Here is a 22,846-nt window from a genome sequence, read left to right as displayed (position 1 = left end):
TTCTGTTTCATATGTATACTGAGGTTCTTTATTCTAGTTGTGATAGTTACTATTTTAAAGCCTTGTCTCTCTGTTTGGAGGTTTACCCCGTTTTAAGCACTAAGTCTGTAAATAATACTTAAGGTGGGATCCGAACTGTACACTTTCCTATCGGCGTTCGAAGCATTATCTTCCACACCAGAGAGGGAGCTCACTTTGTATGATCATAAATTGTGTTGTACAGGATTTTAAATTATACTTCGCGGGCATTCAACAATTCCTAAACATGATAAGCAGAGACATTTCTCCGAGCAGGGTTTACCAACTTCTTTCACACTCACCTTTATGTTCCCTGATTCCACCATGAAAGAAGTTCGCTATCTCAAACTCTCTTCTGGTACTAAATGTTATGCCATTTTTAACGTGGTTTTACTTACTTATTTTATTACACACATTTAAGGAGTCTCAATAACTAATATATACTATAACTGTCTTCAGGAATATGTGTGCAAATGACTGTGAAAAATACAAATAAATGTACCGTACATTCTTTCCAACTTCGTAACATTCAACCTTCGGTTTCATTTCTCAGTAATCCATATTTTTGTCTGTACTCAATGTGTCCTAATTGGAAGGTAGGTTTCGGTACTGATGATGGTCTCCTTGTAATCAATGAAATTAAGCCCACAGTGTAAAATCTTATTCTTTGCATGTGACTTATAAGTTGGCTACATTAATAGCTTGAGTTCTTTAATTTATTTTCAATTGTTCGTCGAAAAAAAAATAGTAAATGTTGTATGTACTAATATAAGGAGGAAACAATGTTTTTTTTTTTTTTTTTTTAATTTTACACACCAAATCCTCTATTGCTGCGAATTGAACGCAGAAATTGATAAAATGACTGACTGAACCAGGACTCGAACCCGAGACTTCTGGCATACCGTGCTGGTGCGTTAATCATTACGTTACCCAATCCGCTTCCCAGAACAGACCCTCATTTTCTCACTTTCGAAGTCGGAGTTCTCATCTCGGACCACGTAGGTTGTACCACAGATTTCTCCTATGATTGGTCAATCCTGTGTCCCTTATACCGAGCACCTTATGACGGTTATGAGTTCGTATATATTAATGAAAGGAAGGAACAACCGATTTTTATTTTATTTTATTTTATTTTATTTTTTTTTATTTTACATGCCAAATCCTCTGTAGGTGCGAATTCTTAACGCAAAGAGTGAAAAAGTGACTGACTGAACCGGACTCTGGGAAGCGGACTGAGTGACGTAGTGGTTAACGCATCGGCACAGTATGCCGGAGGTTCTGGGTCCGAGTCCCGCTCCAGTCAGTCAGTTTTTCACTTTTTGCGTTAATAAATATTGGTTTTAAAAGATCATGCATTTATTCCAATAACATCTCAAGAAAATATTTTTATTGTAGAATGCTATTTGCAAAGTTTCATTACTTTTGCTGAGTGTACCCAATAATGTGTGATTTCAGCTATATTTATGAGTGAATATGTTGTATCAAATTGCCAATACTTTCATTACACATTGTTGTTTGAACAGTGACGCAAGCATCAAGAATATTATAGATTCGTTACTCAGGCGACAGTACAATAGTTTAAAAACACTTTTGGAATGAATTACCGACAGTCATTTTAAACTTACTGACTGAAAAATCTGTTTATTCTACAGTAAACTAGGTCGTTGCAATTAACTATAAATTTGCGTTATATTACGTCGTGACATTTCTTAAAGAAGTATAATGAAAATAACTGAAATTGAAATAGCTTTTCAGAATAAAATTATTCGATAACTTTATAAAACTTCGATGTCCTTTTTGGAAATGTTAAACAGAGGAGCTAAACTTTCCAGAGAAAATGGATTATTGTTGAAGCATAAGAAAGAGAGAAAATATAAAACAGATGGACGGAAAATTCATGCTTATTATCACCAAATCATATTTAGCGGGATTGAATAAAAAAAATAGTTCATTTTCGTGAAACCTATTAATTAGTATTGTAATTAATGACAAATGACTCTTTGAATACGTACTGGTTTTGATATTTGAATTTGGTTAGCTTTCTGTCTTAAGCTTTGGTTTTTACTTTTGTGGGTATGCATTTCTTTTCTTTTTTCTAATATAGTGTTTTATTATTATGGAACCTAGTACTCCTGTGAAGAAGATAAATTTTGTTTTCCTTCTTAAGTTCAAATATCCGGAAGGCAGTTTGTGCTTGATGACAACTAAGAGAGGAGAGAGATATAAAAGCTATGTATAATGTCAAATACTTATTCCACTCTGTTTAAAATAAAGAATTATCCCCTCATTCTTTCTTTCTTCCTTTCAATGAGTTTTTCGAAGTCGAGACTTATTTAAGTCATAGTGTAGCACTAAAAAAGGTAGATTCAGCTCATTTCTTGAAATATATTAGGCCCTTCTGAAATAAGTTTTCTTCAAAGTACAGACTAGCAAAATCACTTTATACCTGAAACTAAATCCAATCCATTCCAAAAGTTTTTTTTTGTTTGCAACTAACTTACATTTAAATATTAATTTATCATTAACCAGAAATTGATCGTTTTCCAGTACAGAATATTGAATCATGCGAACAGATTGCAAATTACGCGTTTTAGTTGTTTCCTCATTAAGATAGAGTTTAGGCCAGCATAAGGAGGCAACCACGTTTTTGAGTTCCGTTCATGCCCATTCAGCTTCCCAACCATAGATAGCATTCTGTACATTATACCATGTACTTGACATATCTTGCACATTGCATACCGACAAAATTTCAACGATGAGGAAACTCCAAAATCTTATTGGAACCTTTGATTCACATGTTATTAGTTTTATTTGTTTAGTTAGGTTTCTTTCTCTTCGACAGGGGGAAAGTGTGTGAAGTGATTTGAATTGTGTAAATGTATGAAGAAAATCTGAATTTAAGAACCTAATTTACTAAGATGTTCTTATTGCAGGCTCTAGTCGATGCCTTAAAGACTTGTGAACCCATTCTGCTTGAGTTGGATAGAAACGTTCGAGTTTTGTATCCGTCACAGGCGAAGTCCCAGGTTGAGTTGCCGCCAGTATTTTTTAACATGACTCCCGAGGAACTGAAACGGGAACAACAGCTAAGGTACTTCTGTTTTTGTGTATTACTTGTATGTATACAAATAACACCTAGCGAATTAAATAAAAAGCTTCGTAAGTCACTGCGAAAGTATTAAAAAAAAAAAAAAAAAAACTTTGGAAAAGCACGTTCCTCATCTGCTTACTTTGAAAAAGTAAAAGCATTTGGTAAGGTAACAAGGATGAAACATGATTCGAAAGAGGTCAAAAAATATACTACAGCACATAAACCATCGTAACAACACTATGAAGTTAGTCACTATTCACTGTTATTATTTCTCTCTTTTTCAACCGGCAACAGCGTGAAGTAAAAAGTTCACTCCAAATCGAATTTAATTAATGAATATAAAAAGACTTTAATTTTGCATTCAATCGTAGTTTTTACTTTTTCTATTAAACGTACATTAACAGTATTATGTTCATTTTCCCTAAGATATAATGACAGCCCAGATAATTGTTGATGATTGAGAGTCCTAGTAACACGAACGTGTTCAGGTATTGTACAAGGGTGATTCAGAAACTAATGCCTCCAAGGTGATACCTTTATTTGTGTTTGACAGATAGCACCTATACAGGTATCAGTGGAAAGCTTGTAATATCGGCTACAAATGGTGATATCATTTTTCAACATAGTCCCCATTACGGGCAACACACTTGCGCCAACGTGAAACAAGGTTTTCTACGCTGTCGGCGAAGAATTGGGGTGGCTGCTGGCGACACAATTGCTGAACTGCTTCTTCCACCTCCGCGTCACAACTGTAGCATTGGCCCTTAGGATGATTCTTAAATTTGAGAAGAGCCAAAAGTCGCAGGGCGCAAGATCCGGACTGTAGACAGAATGAGGCAGAATGTCAACAACACTCTCCCAGTAGATGAGACAACTTTGAATTTGTGGCGGTAGTTCATCGACTGATGCTTCGTTTCGGGTCGTGATGGTATATCCCGCTGTTTCAACCGGACATTACCACTAGGTGCCATTACTCTCGAACAAAAAGAGATACGGAAGGTGAAATAAGTGACATTCTATATCTTAAACATCAGTGCGTTAATGATAAACAGTTCAGAATGTTTGCAGTGTTATTGGCCAAGTAGTGGGCTTGGAGGCATTACTTTCTGAATCACTCTCGTAATACAAATATTCCTTTTTGATTTGACCTATATGTAATTTTTCATACTGGCAAGTGACATTACAAATCCCACTGAATTGTTGAGAATTGATAAATTGAAGATTTGATGTTTGTTAAGTATTTCCCATTTTCATTCGGGGAAACTTTCGAAGTATTAATACACATTTGTGAAATATTTTCTTCATTTTTGCAGAAACACGTGAAAACAAAGGAATGCCAAACTATTTCTCCGTGATAACCTTGATTTGTTATTGAGTATAAGTCTTGTAAATATCATGTTAAAACTCCTTGTACCGTTTGATTAACAAAATCATTCTCTTCTTCTATTTCTATAAAGTATTGTATTTCCTTATTACAATCGTATTACGAAACATATACCAATCGCAAGCTGTCATTGACCTAACTTAAGTATTAATCGTCATGCGTAATTATATATATATATATATATATATATATATATATATATATATATATATATAGTAAATATGAATTTTTACTGTACGATAACCATATCACTCACCTACCTACCTTCCTTTCTTTCTTGCTAACAAACAAACAGTGAAACTCGTATTCCTAATACGATTTAATGTAATTTCTTGTAGTACTTTTTTTGTAACAAAAGAAATACTGACCAAAGCTTTAACACAACATTGTATTTTAAACTATAATGTGTTACAGTTTCGGCTATCTACCATGTCCTTCATCAGACACTATATAAACACTATAGAACATAAATGTAAATATAGACAATGTATGTAGTTATCCTTATGAAAATCATTCTCTTGTCCCATTTCTATGATTTATGCTTACAAAAAATCTATAAAATCAGTTTTTTTTTTTTTTTTTTTTTTTTTGTTTGTTTGTTACAATATCCAATCCAGAGTCATGGATAGTGTTGTTATACTTTTTGTAATGGAAAAACTGAATTAGAACTTTATACTTGTTTTAGGGCTGAGGGAGTAGAGAAAAGTATGATGTTGAGAACCAAGGCGATGAGAGAGAAGGAAGAACAGAGGGAGTTAAGGAGATACAGATATGCCTTAATTAGAGTGCGGTTTCCTGATGGAATTCTTCTTCAGGTAACAAGAGTGATCAAATTAATGAAGAAATATCTTGATTTGTAGTCTTTAGAATTCTTTTTTTTTTTTTCGCTTTCTGCTATTATTTTCCTCTACCTTTCAACTATTTGGGCATTAATTAAGAATTGAACCTGAGATAGTGTGATGAACTCAAAAATATATGAAGGGGGCGCGGTGGCTCAATGGTAGAGCGTTCACCTCCGTGCTTGGGGTCCCCGGTTCGATCCCAGCTCGCGCCGTGTGGACTTGGTGGTGGACAAACACCGTGCTCGTGGGTTTTCTCGTTTCCTCCCACTTTCTTCATTCCACCATTACACTCATCATCACCGTCACCTTTAGCCTAACCGGCATAATCGTGGAACGTAAAACTTAAAGATTTCTTTTCATTTCATTTTCAAAAATATATGATTGTTTAGTAAGAAGAATACAATTATTCACCTGCAGATCTGAAGACCTATTTCCTCTCAAAATAGTCTTCTTGGAACGTTTAAAATGAATTTTCAGCTTGTTTGAAATCATTAAAAGGAATTTTTGTGAACAGTACAGCTGGGACTTTTGCGATCTGCATAATGTCTTCTCATAGCAAATGTTTTGTAAACTTGGAGAGGACTTAAATCAGAAGCAGACAGAAGAGTATGGAGCCTAACAAAGCAAATGAATGTTGATTTGGCTTTTTTAAAAATGGAATTGTGTAGCTACTGAAAACTTTCCTTTCCTCTGTACAATGCACAGAATTACGTTACGAAGACGTAGAAAGACTTCAAGATAATGTATTGCCGAGCTCCTCCATGGCTAAGCGGTTAGCATACGCGCCTTTGGTGTGGAAGCCCCGTCTACGATTCCTGGCGGGAGCTCATGTGCTTCGGATTCCACATTAATCAGTATGTCCACGTCTCATATAGCTTCGCTGCTGAAAGGGATATCGAACTCAAAATCAACACAATAGTGTCTTTACTACGTATGTTTAGTGTGCACCAACATATCGTCGAGACGCTCAAAATGACAGAATTCTAGGGCAGTAGTCTCTCAGTGGTCAAGCTCTCACCTCTGGGACTTGGGTTCCTGGTTTAATCCGTGCTCACGTCAAGTGGGCTTTTTGGTGGACAAACGTAGTGTGTATGGTTTTTCCCGGGGTTCTCCCGTGTTTTCCCACTTTCGTCTTCCATCACACGATTATCATTAATCCCACCATCACTGTCTCGCTTAAACTCGTGCATAATGGGATATTAAACTAGAAAAATGAATTATTATTTCATACTTGTTTTTTTTTTTTTTTTTTTTTTTTTTTTTAATCTCTTTTTCTTTTCCAATTCATTAATTTAACGTCTAACGTTTCCTTTCAGCACTGAATTTATATGAGATAGAATGTAATCCCAAAGTGGGATCTGCACCACTATTTGAGTTTTTATCCGAGTCTTACCGAGATTGAACCCAGGACCACGCACATTGTAGGATGAACTATTTGCCATGAAAAGTGACTGCATTTTCGCCTACCCGATGATAACTTTTTTCTACTATGGAAGACTTTTCCTTGGCTTCCGGATAGTATCCACAAATCTTTGACTCATTATTATCGATATGTACGTTCAGGAAATTAGATCCATTTTAACATGCGTGCAAGTCTTCTGCTGTTATTAGCAATTTCAACACGAGTTTTGTGAAGACTCCCTGCGTAGTTAGAATCATCTCTAAACAGATTACATCAAATCAGCTTACTTTTTTCCTTTATAAGTTCTTGTCGTGTAATGTAGGTTCATGTCACCTGGGTATGGCACGTCCTCAGGTTGCGGATAGAGAAGGCCTTGAGGTATAGAGGTTAGCTGCGAATATATTGAATAACCAATCGCGGACAGACAAGGTGTGGTCCTCCAACCTGTGTATAAGAATATATATTTATATAACGAGAGAAAAAGTTTTATTTCGTGTAATCTTAGTGAGCTATACTCAAATTTTAAATGAGAATACCCCGACATAAGAATAGATCTTTCAAAATGTTGTTGCCTTCAGCCTAAGTGGTGAGTTTTGACTGATGACAATGGCACACACTCAGTGTGCTTATTTACAATACATCAAAATTTAATTTTAGTGATTCACGGAGCAGAAGGAGAATGTATGCTATAGCAAACACAGGCCTCCCAGCTGTCCTATTTTCCTATATTTTGGAAATTTGTGTATATTTGTCCTATATATGTCCTATATTTTAATCTTGTCCTTTATTTCCTATATTTTTCAGTGATTGAATTATTAAAAATACAGGCCAAGGGCTAAATTCCTACATATTAGCAATATGCTAAATGTATCTTAGCATTTTTTTTTTCTTGAGGGATTAGTCACTAATCCTCACTATTATTTTTATTATTATTATTATTATTATTATTATCCTATCTTTTCATATCCATTCTTCTTTTCTTTGTTGCCTATGTGCTTAGTCTTCCCCAATAAAGCTTAGCTGAGGAACCTTGCCATGCTCTAGTTTCTTATAACGCAAGCTATGTTAGCATTTTCTTGTGTAACAGTTGTTAGAGGTGTGTATATATAATTTGCAGAGCTATGATGAATGAAATGCTGTTACATTATTTATTTCAGAAGGAAATACGTTGATTAAATAATTCAATGTTTAATTAGATTCAAATATTTTATTTGAGAGAAATAAGTTATCAGTCTTCTTTTTGCATTACAAAGATACGAAATAATGAAATATAATGTCAAAATAAAGTTCACCTGTAAATAAAAGAACTAGAAGGATAGTAGGAAGGTAGAGAAATAGTTAATATTTTTGCGTACATTAATTGAATAAGTAAAAGGTGTTAAATGCCATGGTAATCCTATAAATAAGAGTTAACTATTTCTTTTTCTTCTAAGGTAGTGCGAATATGTTCTAAATTCTAATAATATTGAAGCTTCATTTTTAGTGTTTTTACTATTTTCAGTGCCTTGTTTAAATTCTATTGTTTGTACAAAAATCATAAAAACAAAAGAAAAAGTAGTAACTTGAAAAGGATAATTCAGAATTTATGGAGAGGTGGTATCCTCAAAGGAATAATACCTCCAGTTGCATTACTAATTTGTGTTTGTGCATTGTAGTCAAAATTGTTAGTACCCTGGAAAATCTGCAATGAATACTGGAAGTCTTGGAAGTTTGGCAGGTGAAGGGTGACCTTTTCTTACAATACATTTATATTTTTTTCTGTGCTTCAGAGCGTAATATTTTATTGTAGAAACCAAACTTTCCTATTTTATAAACCAAACTGTCCTATATTTTTTCAATGTCCTGCTGGGAGCCCTGCAAACATACAAAAATAGATAACCTTGTCCAATTTTCGCAGTCAAAATTTGAGAACTGCAATGATGAAGACCCTATTAGAACAGACAGTGAGTTTCGAGTTCGATTGATCGAACTGAATTGATACGGTGTAGTAGAAAAACTTACAAAGTTACACATTGCTAAATCACAAGCTTCATTTAAAAAATATGTAAGCGAAACGGTTTCCTTAAATACACCTATTATTTCAATGGATTTCAGTGAAAATTATGCATTCACAATGCAAGAAGAGGCTCAAGGTTACCACTGGATCTCCGATTCAATCACTCTTCATCTAGCCATGATTCCCGGTACAGATGTAAACGGTGAAAACTGATTTTGCTTCTTTGTATCATTTTGTATCATGTCTGATGACCTTAAATATGGTATATGAGATTCCATAAAGTGTAATTGCCTTTCTGAAGGAGAACTACCCACATACAACAAACATTCACTACTTCAGTGGTAGATGTGCTGGGCACTATAAAAAAATAAATAGAACTTCGTGAATCTATAATAGAAGGACTTTCAACACAAAGTCCAGTAGTCTTTTTTACTTCCGGTCACAGTAAAATGTTTAGCTAGGAAGGGAAAGTTTTCAACATCTGGACATATAAAAAGAGAATATGACAATGAATGAACTTTACGAGTTTTGCAAATCCAACATTATAAATATTACAAATGAAGCTCTTGATTCAATTTGCCTGGCTTTGAAAAGTCGTGCCAAAGATCTGCACACTTTTCCAGGAACAAGATCATTCTACAGCTTTCTGCTAATATATGATTTTGGAATAATTGAGGCTAGAACAGTCACCAGTGGTGAATTACCAACTCTCGTTTTCATCTTATGTAACAAGCTACGAATTTTACCGGTGACAGTAGAAGACCTATATCCTGGATGTTTCATTGATTGTATTTATGCCAGCTTACGGTATTTTGGTAGATGAGTGAGGTGAATGCAAAAAATGGCATTGTAGAGTGTTCTTTTCCTCATGGACCATCACTATCATTTTTCTGACTCAAAAGGGAAGATGAATGTGTCGTGCCCATCCCTCATGTTTGTGCAACAATAATACCCCAAAAGCAGTGATTGGAAGAACGTAACTAATTATTCTTTCAAGAATGCATGATACATGTTCAATCAAGCTTTAAAATCAGTGGAAAACAGTAAAGAATACTTATCTAGAATTTGAAATTCTTGAATGGTAAGTTTTCTAATATATTTTCCATTGCAACAAACATTTGTAATAAATATATTCAAATTTTAATATAGTTTTAAACTATAGTCCCGTTTAATAGAATCCGGATTAACCAAATCGATGCTAAGAAACGTTTATCTAATCTTACGCAAAGGAATATATATATATATATATATATATATATATATATATATATATATATATATATATATATATATATATATATATATATATATATGCATGCCTTTCTGATGGTCGTCTAAAGACGTGATTTGCACTATGTGGCAACATCTCATTGCAGATAAAGTACCATATAGTTAATCATCCATCAAATAGTTACATCGATTCTTTTCAAATAACTCAGTGGTAGAGCGTTCACCTCTGGTGCTTGGGGTCCCGGGTTCGATCCCAGTCCCCGCCAAGTGAACTTTGTGGTGGACAAACACCGTGCTCGTGGGTTTTCTCGGGGTTCTCCCGTTTCCTCCCACTTTCTTCATTCCACCATTTCACTCATCTCTCATCATCACCGTCTCCTTTAGCCTAACCGGCATAACCGTGGGACGTAAAACTCAGAGATTTCATTTCATTTTCTTTTCAAATAACAGTGAAAGCCGATAACGTTGATACTAGCACCATCTATTAGTGTCGGTACAAAAATAAGTACAATTCACTTGCAAATAGGAGAGCAAATACTTACCAAGTTATCCAAATAGTTTTTACAAAAAACACCTTTGTTCTAGCTAAATTAGTGTAATTTTATTGTTTTGCAATGAATCGGAAATAAACAACTGTGAATAATAAAAGAGAATGACTCAGATCAGAAGACTTGCTGAATTCAAATAAATTCTGCTTCATTGCTTAGATGTAATGTTTTCATTATGCCTCACCGCAATCTAGTGAGATCTCAAAATATAGGTCTATACATAAATTTTTAATATTCTTTCTAAAAAGGATATAATTATATGACCTGATGGCATGACATTAGTTCCTTGGTTGAAAGGCAAATCACTTGTATGGGACTTTACGTGTTCAGATACATTTGCCCATTCAAGTCTCCCTTTAGCTGTTATGAATGCTGGAGCTGTTGCTAGTCGTAGAGAAGTAAAAAAGTAAAGGAAATATAACAACCTCCTTGATAAATTTATTTTTGCTCCAATTGCTATCGAGACTAATGATGCTTGGGGATCTGCAAGCCTTGATTTTATTAGAGAAGTAGACAGACGCATTTCTACCGTTACTGGAGATATTCGTTCAACATCTTTCCTAATTCAACGCATATCTATTGCTATCCAACGTGGCAACGTGTCGTCGGTTCTTGGCACCTTATCACATGGAAAAGAACTAGATGAGGTGTTTCTTCTCTAACACAAAGGACAACGTTGAACATTTATACAACTGGACGACATACTATACAAATAAGGTGTAATATCATTGGATGGCGTAGAAAATCAGACAGTAACACTAGATATGATGCCGTTGATAGGTGGTTTTCTACCCCTTCCTTTGGTTCGACTATCGAAATGTATTTCCTGTTGACTTAATTATTTTTTCGCAATTACTTCATAAATTTATTTAATGCAATTGTTACAATTTTATTCAAATTATTATATTTTTCTATTATTCTATTAGCAATTATTGTTCCATTCCTCATTTATGCCTGTTGTTATTTTATTTGAATGTCGAATAATTATATGATATATTTGGTCTAGGAATTAATTCGTGCGGTTGGTACGCACACATTGAAGCTGTAGTACAAACAAAAAATACATAAATACCTTAAGAAAAATATTGTCCATCGCTAGCCACCACTTTCGCCCATCTGTCAGGCAATGTACGGATTCCGTGGCGAAAGAAGTCCTCATCCTTGGAAGCGATCCAGTCAGAGACCCATGTTTCGATATCTTCTGAAGAAGTAAACCGCTGTCCAATCAAATCGTTGTTCATGCAATCGAACAAGTAGTAGTCCGAAGGAGCAACGTCTGGTGAATACGGCGGGTGGGGTAAAACTTCCCATCCGACATTTTCTAAATAGGTTTTGACCGGTTTTGCGACATGTGGGCGAGCGTTATCATGTTGAACAATAAGTTTATCATGTCTGTTCTTCCATTCTGGTCGTGTTCTGGCCAGAGCTTGCTTCAAACGCATTAATTGTCGTCGATAACGTTCTCCATTCATAGTTTCACCCGGTTGCAGCAGCTCATAGTACACCACACCTTTCATATCCCACCATATGCACAGCATAACCTTTGCACAGTGAATATCTCGTTTTGGTTGTGATGGACCTGGTTCACCTGGTTTCACCCAGGCCTTTTTTCGTTTAGGGTTCTCGTAATGGATCCACTTCTCATCACCCGTAATAATTCGATGCAGAAACCCCTTTCTGCTCTGTCGTTGAAGCAGCAATTCGCAAATGGTTTTTCGTCTTTCAACGTCTCTGTCTTTCAATTCATGTGGAACCCAATGTGACATCTTTTGAATCATTCCCATGGCTTTCAAGCGTTTGGAGACTGTTGTTTGATCAACGCCTAATGCTGCTGCAAGTTGTTCCTGCGTTTGACACGAATCCTGCTCGAGCAATGCTGTCAATTCTTCGTCTTGAAATTTTTTTGGCTGTCCAGCTCGCTCTTGGTCTGCCAAGCCGAAATCACCACTTCTAAACCGTGCAAACCACTTCTGACACGTTCGCTCAGCTAGAGCATGGTCACCATACACTTCCACCAAAATACGATGACTTTCAGTCGCACTTTTCTGCATGTTAAAGTAATGCAGCAGGACACCCCGCAAAAACACTTTATCAGGCACAAATTGCGCCATGTTCACTTAACTACAAACTGGTGTTGACGCTTTAATCCACTGCCCTATACTACGAACGATACGCGATGACAGGGGTTTGCAACACATGTGTGGATACACGGAACTGTGGGACGCTCCGTTCGTTGCGCCATCTCTTGTCCACCCGCACGAATTAATTCCTAGACCAAATAGATATTTGAAATAAATAACGTTATTCATACAATTAGATCGTAGGAGGAAAAAAATAAATGTAGAACACAGTGGGATTTGAACCAGGTAAAAGTGATCTCTCAAATTTACAAAATAAGTGTGTAAGAAATGTGCCTTAGCACGCTGGGCTACCGAGCCAACTGTAAAATCAAGTGTCACATTATAATTCTATATAATCCATAAGACTACCTTCAGTTCTTTTGTGCATTATTGGCTTCGGTAAACATAATCATATTTTGTTCTCAGTCAGGAAAGATTAAGTAATATTTTCGAAAGATAATTTAAACATATTTTATGTAGTAACAGAATATTTGACATTCCAAACTTTTAAGTGATGTAATGTTTGCTAGTGTAGTTGAAATGTACTTTAAAATTTAGAATCATAAATTAATGTTGTTATTCAGATAACTTTACGTTAACTTGTTTCTAAAACATAATTCCCATAAATTACAAGCTCATGCATTAAGAAAACAGGTAACATTTATTGTGGCTTACTTTTTGTGGAAGAATAACGTGTAATTTGTATTCTTAAATGTAGGAAACTGTCACTAAGGTTTCAACTTGTATTTATTTATTTACAGTTTTAAGAGTTACAAGACATTATCGTTCTTGATCACTACTTAAGTAGAATGATGTGCAGTTTTACGAGCTGTGGTCTATTTTATGATATTTTATTTCAATTTTCTTTCTTAAAATAACACCTAATCCGTTCTAGAGTGTTATTATCGTGGTGCATGTCCAAATAATCGTATGTATCATTAATATGCCTGCAAACTGATACGCCTTAAAAAGATTATTGATGCGAAAAATATGCACCAACTTATTCAATAATTGCATACATGATATTTCAAAACAACAACGACAATGTTTTGGGAGGTGATTCCTGACACTAAGATAAGACAAAAAGTATAGACCATCTTTCCTGACACCAAGATATGACAAAAATTATACAAATCCGTAATTTTGGAGTTATAGGCTACCGAAAACATGAAAAAATGAACTTTAAAGATCCATTGCTCCAATACTATGGACATAACGTAGTCCGTCAAGACTTCACTTAGGAACTAGTATATGCCCTATCCAAATATCCATGTTTCAGAATCCTAAAGGTATTTCCGCAACAATTTGGAAATTTTGATACAACGGCAAAAAGAATCGTATCCTGACTATATAAATCCAACTAAATGCTGTCGAGCAGGATATTTGTTATAATGTGTATTTTATAGGTACGGTTTGCAGGCTTTATTTATTTTATTTTATTTTTTTTTACTTTTTATTTATTTATTTATTTATTTTTATTTTTTATATTTATTTATTTATTTATTTTGTGCACGGCCTTAGTGAGAAAGGAAATTTACGTTTTTTTTTTTAATGCTTGTAACTATAATATCACCTTTTACTATATCCAGTATAGACAATGTTTTCTTTACAGAATTAATGTCTTATTCACTGACGTTGCAAATAAATGTATATTGAAGCTATGATCATTCAACACTTTTATAGAGACTACATTTTTTAATTCTCACTTTATCGTCTCACTCCGCCTCTCAAAGTTACATTTGCCATATAATTGGTGAATGAGATCCCTTGGTTCAATCGTAGCTTGCGTCAAGCGAATTTTGTGTGAACAAACACCCAATACATGGGTTCTCCCATTTCCTTCCGCTTTCTTAATTCACATTTCGTTCACTATCATCATCGTCACTGCCTCTCTTAGCCTCGGGTCATAACCGTGGAATACTAAACTGAAAAAAAAAAAATGGTAAGCACAGATACATAATGTTTTATTCTTCCGTATGTTGGATGGACAACAATCAATCTCATGTTAACGATTTATTATAGATGGAGAAGTTCCTAAATGTTGTAAAAGAAAGTATAATTTTGAAATCAGTTTACATGAATTAAAAATTATATTAGTGAACGGAACAGGAGCGCCGACTTCGAAGGTGTTCCAATGCTCGAGCACTACTAATAATTTGAGTGGGATTCTCAACACAAAATGGACAAAAAATAGTTAAAAAAAATAAAAGAAGAATTAAAAAAAAAAAGAAAACTAAATTCTAATCTCCGCGGTAATTCCTAAATGGGGCACTCAGTGCATAATAGATTCAAATCCACTTTTTGGATATTTTGGTGATATTTTATACTTAATATTTTTGCATGACGCTCTTTTCAGTACTTGAAATGTTAATGTCTAGGTATTGTAAATAGCTCTCATATTGTAGAAAACAGTACTCATTCTATGTATACAAACTTTATCATTTTTTCTTACAGCATTGATAATTGAACTTGAATTCCTCGTGTTCTGAACGCTTCATATGATAGTAGGGCCCGACATTTTCATAGGGTAGATAAAAGGGATAAAATTTTGGCTGAGATGTAAGCATGAATAGAAAAATCTGAAATTATGATCCTGATGATGAAAAGATAGCGAAACTCATTTTCACTGTATTTTTTTTTCTCGACGAAGTGCAGATTCCTTTAAATGACAAATTGAACTATAATTTTTCACATATCTTCTATCACAAACCGCAGGTGTTGATAATAGCGTAGGGAAAACTAAGGTCGAGAGTTAGAATCTTAGAAAATTCCTAGTTGTACCGCCATACTCTCATTCAAGAATACATATTTTCCACTGTGAAAAAAGAGAGAAAAACACGAAAAACTCTACTCATTCACAAATACCTAAAATTGCATTTTTAGGAGGACCAATTTTCAGAATTATCCGGGAAAGTGTCCAAGTGGTACCTGGTCTTGAAAAATTACTTAAAGGACACCTACTGATTTTTTTTTTTTTAATATATATATATAACGATTCTGCATCGAAATATTCCTGAGGATTGACACTTTTTGCTCTTGTTTCGCAGAAGGTACTAATTTCGTAATACTAATATAGAAATAATAAAAAATGTTTTCTTCAATTGCACTTTTTTCTTCAGTTTTTACAATTACACTTAACATGACAAGTATTTCACTACTACAAGTGTCTACAAATGCATTTTGTTGTTACCACGTTAAACAAGTTAGTAACACGAGATTTGCTTTTGTATCAATCCGCCGCGTAAGTTGTGTAACGCGCGCACACACACAAATTACTCTAGTTGTCACTTTTCTTAGATCAGGATATAACGCTACTGATGCTAAGAGATGGCGTTAATATCAACGTCTATCAGACTAAAGAAAAGTACAAGCAATGACAAACTATTCTGCAATTGAGAAAGGATTAGCCAATGAAAAACACTGAAACAGACGACAAACCAGTCAGCGTGTTCGATATAATTCCCAGTTACCCTCAATATTACTGTTCGAAATATATCATTTAATTTCCATTTACTCTGCGCCTGTCAGCTATAACTCCATCTGGCGATAATCGATGTAACTACGTGAAGAATTCGTAGAGTAACTGCTAATGTTTCAAAGTTAATCTACAACGTTGCCACATTGTAAATTTTCAGTTCTCCGTAGCGGCTGAAGGAGGCCGCGGAGGGTATTTCATCATATAGCGTTTTCGCTTTATTTTGACCTATAGAACAGTGCTCTGCGGACTGTGGGCGCCATTTTTAGAACACCCGATATATATATATATATATATATATATATAGATAGATAGATAGATAGATAGATAGATAATATGTGTGTGTGTGTGTTTTCACAGATTGAATTAAACTTCATTGTTTTAGTCGTACGGCTTTAATTTAGCAATGTTTAGTGTTGAATATATTACAAACAACGCGTTTCCACAGTGAAAATGTATCAAATTTACAGTACCGTACATCAAAAACCTTTATTCCAGTTTAACCGAACTTTCGTTCATCGGAAGGACCATTGGTTCCATCAAATTCGGTAAACAAGACTCTAATGTAGTTTTAATTTCGTTAAGAAAAAAAATGTTAATTTTAATTTTGCATGTGGTAGAATATATCTTTTAGAACAAGAATAAAGCGTTTTTTTAGTATGCTTGTCCCTTTTGAAGATATTTCACATAGCGTAGAACTCAGTATTTTATTATAAAACATCTATAACTAATACTTTGGGGCTCTTTTCTGACCATGTATAGATACTTGTTGGTTTAATTAATTTTTTCTAGATTCCTTACAAATTGTATAACTCAAAAAGTTTCATAAACATTGATTAGTAAACAAAAAAAGATATAATTTATTTTCTATGTATATAAACAAATTGCGTTTCCTCCGCCTCATCGATAAAACACACAAAATTCGAAAATTTGAACAGGCCGTAAACCCTAAATCACTTGAAATAAAAAAAAATAAATAAATAAAAAAAATTTAAAATATAAGGAACTTAAATCCATAAAAAGAACTAACATTCCAAGTTATATCAAAATCTGATATCATGATTGTCTAATCTTTTTTAGTGGTTGATTTGACGTGGAATGACCAACCCTAGAGGGAAGCTTTCAAGTTTATGAAAAGTTTTCACTTGTGATAGGTTAAAGATTTTAAATTTTCATTATAGTGAACCTTTAAATTTTATGAGTTCTCATCTGTGATAGATTAAATATTTTGATTTTCAATGTAGGTGACCTTTAGAGTTTATGAAAAGTTTTCATCTGTGGTGGGTTAAACATTTTGATTTTCATTGTAGGAAATCTTTAAAGTTATCTGAAGTTTTCGTTTGAGATGGGTAAAATATTTTTATTTTTATTATAGGGAACCTTTAGAGTTTATGAAAAGTTTTCATCTGTGGTGGAGTTTGTGAGAGAACATCTCGTGAATGACTGGATGCCTTTCGCCCTGAGTGCTTCTACAGGACACAAACTAGAGGAACAGGATGCAACGCTATTAGATCTTCACTTAGTGCCTGCAAGCATTTTAAACTTTACGTGGGATGAGGCTGTGGCAAATGATGTCAGACAGCATACAAGCAAGGATACAGGTTACTTGAAAGAAGAAATGTTAGCACTGCTTCAACCGTTGTGATTAGTGAGCGTTTATCTTTAACTGTGATACAAATGCTAGCTTACTTACTTCAGGACTTTGTAATTTACGTCCTATTATATTTTATTGTGATCGACTCTTCCACTGTCAATGGTACATCAAGCAGTTGTCGTTGTTGTGTATATATTTAAGATGTAATTATTTGCCTGAAGAAAAATGATAGAAATTAAATTGTTGAAATGAATTGTTCAAGTCATCGTTTTGTGCTAGTGTATTCGGGACCTTGTTCAAAAAAGTGTGCAGAGAACATGTTCTGTATGGGTTCACTATTACCAATCGTAAATACTATGATAAAGATATAAAGCTTTCTTATATGTGCTTTTATTGCTTTTAGCGATAGTCTCAACATCTAGTCTGTGAAACAAGTGTGAGGTGAATGAAAACAGTAATGTAATAGTTCTACCACCAAAATCAATATCATCCGTACAAATGCATGATACATATAATTTACCTTTCTTAAAAAATAGGGGAGAATTAAAATTTACAAGACAATCCAGAATAAATTGTCAGTCACATAAAACATGTAAATCACTTATGACTGTGCTCTAGTAACTAACAGACTTCTTGTATCCAACTGTTTTTCGTTTACATCCTTACAGTAGCGGGGATAATCAACTATTGGTTATGGAACATGGGTACCGCCTAGGCGTAATTTTCTTCCTGCGTTGCGTATGTCTTTTGATTTTAAAGTACTCTATCTAAATTACCCAAATAGAGGAATTAATATGTACTCTCTCCAAAAATGCATGTGTCAGAATCGTGCGGTACTCACACAATTTTTGTAGAGGGAGTTTGGCTTCGGGCATATAATTTAAAGTACTCACCAACTACCTCTATAAAAATTGTTGCGGAACTACCACGGGATTCTGAAACATAGATATTTGAATAGGGCACATACCAGTTCTTAAGAGAAGTCTCGACCCGACTATGGTAGGCCCCATAGTATTGGAGTTATGGACCTTTAAAGTTAATTTTTTCATGTTTTCGGCAGCCTTTAACTCCGAAAGGAAGCATTTATGCACCCAGATTGGTGTATACGTTTTGTCTTGGTGTCAGGAATCACCTCCCAAACGTTTTCGGTGTTGTTTTGAAACACCCTGTATATGTGTCTGTAAAGTCACTAACAATACAATGTACCAACCCCATATTTGTTTTTCTGTTAGTAACTCGGCATTGAAACGTTACCGAAAGCTAAACGTAAATTAATCAATTTGGTTCGAAGTTAACAAAAGAACCGACAGCCAGGGGGTATATTATGTTGCGGTGACTTTATTTTGACTAATTTTTCATATAATTCAATGAATGAAATTTTTAAAATTGCCTCATTTTTCTAGAACCTTTAATTGTCACGGCTGTCTATCCTTTCTTAATCTATAGTACAACACACTATTTAAAATTGTTAATAACTAGAACATCCCAAGTTATAAGCTATTATGTTTATAAATCTAATACTCCAGGTAACCCAGATGAACAACAGATGTTTCGACAATGAGATACAAGCTTCAGATATTTTGAAGAGTGATCACACATCACACTGGTGTAAAAACAAAGGTCAATGGCTCCTCATTGGGGCTATAGACTGAAAACTAAATTGTTCCAATATATTTTTAAAAGCCTGTTCACAAAATGTAGAATTATAACAGTTTTTGAGAATAATTCTATTTGAGGAGTCAATTGCGCACTACGCCATCTATAGGATAATTCTATCAAATACTTGAAAACAACACATCATTGGCTCAACAAATTTGTGTAGATGTGTTATCGGTATTGATACTTTAATGCAGTGCTTTCCAACCCTATGAGTTCACACAATTTTACACGATATACATTCTTTAACACTAATTATAGAACGTAGATTCTAATGTAACAGAGATAGTTTAGTTTATCTAATGTAACAAAGATGGTTTAGTTTAAAGAAATATTAGTTTATAGAAGAAATTTCTAAAGTATATTCAGTGGTGAGGCATCAGGAGAGGCAAGGTGTAAGTTCTTTTTTTATTTTTTATTAACGATGCAGCTAGATACTTTTCTAGATCCTTCTTCCATAAAAGTAGACAGCATCTAGGGGAATCTTGAACATTAACCCTGTGGTTAGATCCATGTTCCTTGCATTATTGCATTGCAATATTGGTATAACGTGCACTTGAAAAACAAATTTTATACACATATTGTCGTTTATTTGTTCGACATCCGGAAAAAAAAAACTCCCTAGTGGAATGGTTTGGCAACTCTCCCTCTATTGTATATTTTGCGCAAGTGACAAACGGAAGTGATATGATAATTGCAATTTTTTTCTGTGATACAGCAATAACACGTGCCCGTCTCTGGCGGGGAGACGTGTCCAAACATTTTCTGTAGAAGATACAATAGCTCAAGACTGAAAGTACTTGCAAAGCATACTTTTTGCCCTAAGTTCGTTATTTCAGAATTTCGGGAACTAATTAAAACGTAGTTGACTCACTAAATATTTCAATGATAGCACACAAATAAAAGGTATTTAAACATGTATTTTCCGTAGATTTTCTGCCTTTACCTTTCTATTTTTACAAAATTCCTTTTTTAAAATTGAAAATACATCCACAATTAATTGCTTCTTTATGTATTATACCTTCTACTGCTTAAACAAACATGTTTACACATGTCTGGCTACACAATTTCACAACATAAATGTTCAGATCTAGCCATACTAGAAAACGATATGACACGACACGGACTATTGTCCATATCAACCTATACATATTTATTAATGTTATCGTTATAAGAATGAGAAAAGGAATGAAAACAGATGAATGTTATACCTCTTGTAAAGTATTAATATTGCAGTGTATGACTGTACCTGAAATTTAATATATGCATCTTAAAGGTAATATGAAAAAGAATTGTCATTTTTCTATCTAGAGATAATAAGCGATAATGAAAAATGGAGAATGAATTCTTTCTTTGTTTTTTTATCCTTATTTTCAATGAAACTCATCCGACCTTGACCAAACTATGTACAGTGGTAGAACTCTACATGGATAGTACGCGTATAAAATACAGATCCTAATCTATATAATGGAAACATCTGAAAAAGTGCAACACATCAGATTAATTTGGCATTCGACTACAGAACAACTCTGATGCAACGTGAAATAAAGTTGTAAGAGTTCATGAACGGTAGTAAGTGAAATATTACACCATTTCATGTACACTGTATCATTCAGTTCCGTGAGAGATAGTAGAGTGGAAATTTGTGTCGGATTCGTGGCTCAAAAACATTATGTTCAGGTCCAGGTGGTGTTCAGCTTCAACCCGGTGTCCCTCAAATTATACCACAACAGGTCTAGTTGTGTGAATTGGCATATTATCACTGTGGAATATAGCATCATTTCCCGGAAACATCCGGACCATAGGATGCACGCAGTTTCCTAAAATGGCAACATAATCATGAGCAGGGACGCAACCGGTAAGCGTCAGCACAGGACCTGTTGAAAAAGAGAAATTATAGTTTACAGTAACAAGCTGCCGCCATGTTCCACGATTGGACACAGACACTGTGAATCGTACGCTTTTTTGGGCATCTACCTCACACAAACACGACTTGTTGTTTTAAGTAAGGTGATCAAGGACTCATTCGACCATATCATACGTTTCCAGTCATCAACAGCCAGTGTTGTATGGTCGTGGTACAATTGGCGTCATGCTAAAACGTTATGATCTCTTATCAGGGTTTGACCCATACAATCCGATACCTATGTCCATACCATATTCGTAGTAGACTATGTTTGTCAATGCAGGCTGTGGAAGGTGCTGCTTGAGTCTTCCGTCGCTTGCACCGCAGTCGCACGACGCTTGGCAGGACCTTTCACTAAGGGTTTTTTCCCGGCTACTGTTGCTCTTTGCCGATGTGGTTTTGCTGCGAGTTTTGTAGGTCTCCATTACCTTACACACTGCCCCTCCGACACATCCAACACACTTGCCACTTTTGTCACGCTCACATAACTATCATTCGCCACTGAGTACAGTAATAGTAAAGGCCTTTTCCTCATACAAAACTGTGCGTTTACACATTTTCAGTAATATCGAAAAGTTTCGTCTCTGTGTAGCAGTTCAATGACTCACACTGACTTGGCGAGCGTTACAATGCCACAGTCTCGTGGTTCGCTGAGGTGTCACTACTCCAAGAGTTAAAATATGAACCCACATACAACATTAAGAACAAACACATCTAGTGTCATCATTGAATGTTACTCGCACAAGATTACAGAAATGAAAAGAAGGAAGTTTAGTATTATTTTGTCTCAAGTTAGTAATTTATTTTATTTTCTGAAAACAAAAATCTCGTGAAACCCTTGATTCAAGTTGGAAAGCTCTGCTCTAAGTTCACAAGTCCGTTTTAAATATGTATTCCAAATATATTTTCGAAATTAATCTTACTTGGCAAATCGTTCTTCCATCATCGACCTTGTACAAATAGGAACAGAGAATAGATATGTTTGTAATTAAAATAATAATAATAATAATAATAATAATCGCAAGTCCAGTGACACTGTTATGTTAGTATATTGTTGTTGTCAAACAGTGGTAGTTAACAGATAATTACTTGATTAAGAATACTTTACAAATTTGTAATATACCTCAACAATTATTTTATAAAATAATAAAATATGTCACACCATCCCTTTTGGGCTGTCTTGTAAATATAAATGCTACAGGGTGTTCGAAAAGTCCGGCATCATATGGAAATGTTAATATTTGTAAATTGTACATAGTTATTTATTAATAATTAATAACTTATATGTTTCTAATTGAAAAGCTCATTAAGGTTCGTGAATTATGCTTGCTACACGTAAGACTTTGTTCTCTGTATATCATCGAAGTTGCGAACGCTAATCATTTCCTCGTCAGAATCGAGGATGAATCTGTATCATACCACCGAGAATGGTGTTACATATTCTGAAGAATTATAAAATTCAGTCTGGTAATTCGTTTTCAGCTTAGGATAGGTTGGTTAAAGTATAATGTAAGTATTCCGAGCCACATAAGCTCATACTGTCTTTCGCTTGGAATGCGAGAGCGATATCCATTGGCTACGAAG

At 34.6% G+C, this 22,846-nt stretch overlaps 1 protein-coding gene across 1 annotated transcript in view; it reads left to right on the top strand.

Annotated features, from left to right (window-relative positions):
* LOC145677413 (UBX domain-containing protein 6-like) overlaps window positions 1-20,222 on the top strand; it is a 38,071-nt gene extending 17,849 nt beyond the window's left edge. Inside the window, exons 6-8 of the mRNA XM_081747911.1 lie at window positions 2,952-3,109; window positions 5,179-5,308; window positions 17,482-20,222. Of these exons, the coding sequence (XP_081604037.1) occupies window positions 2,952-3,109; window positions 5,179-5,308; window positions 17,482-17,751 (558 nt within the window). The 3' untranslated portion in view covers window positions 17,752-20,222. The remainder of the gene's footprint in view (window positions 1-2,951; window positions 3,110-5,178; window positions 5,309-17,481) is intronic.
* Window positions 20,223-22,846: the final 2,624 nt, after the last annotated feature.

Source organism: Thermobia domestica, unplaced genomic scaffold, assembly GCF_964235325.1.
Source record: "Thermobia domestica unplaced genomic scaffold, izTheDome1.hap1.1 HAP1_SCAFFOLD_849, whole genome shotgun sequence".
Classification (NCBI taxonomy): domain Eukaryota; kingdom Metazoa; phylum Arthropoda; class Insecta; order Zygentoma; family Lepismatidae; genus Thermobia; species Thermobia domestica.
The sequence above is the reverse complement of the archived record's forward strand: the minus strand, read 5'-3'. Positions and strand labels throughout refer to the sequence as shown.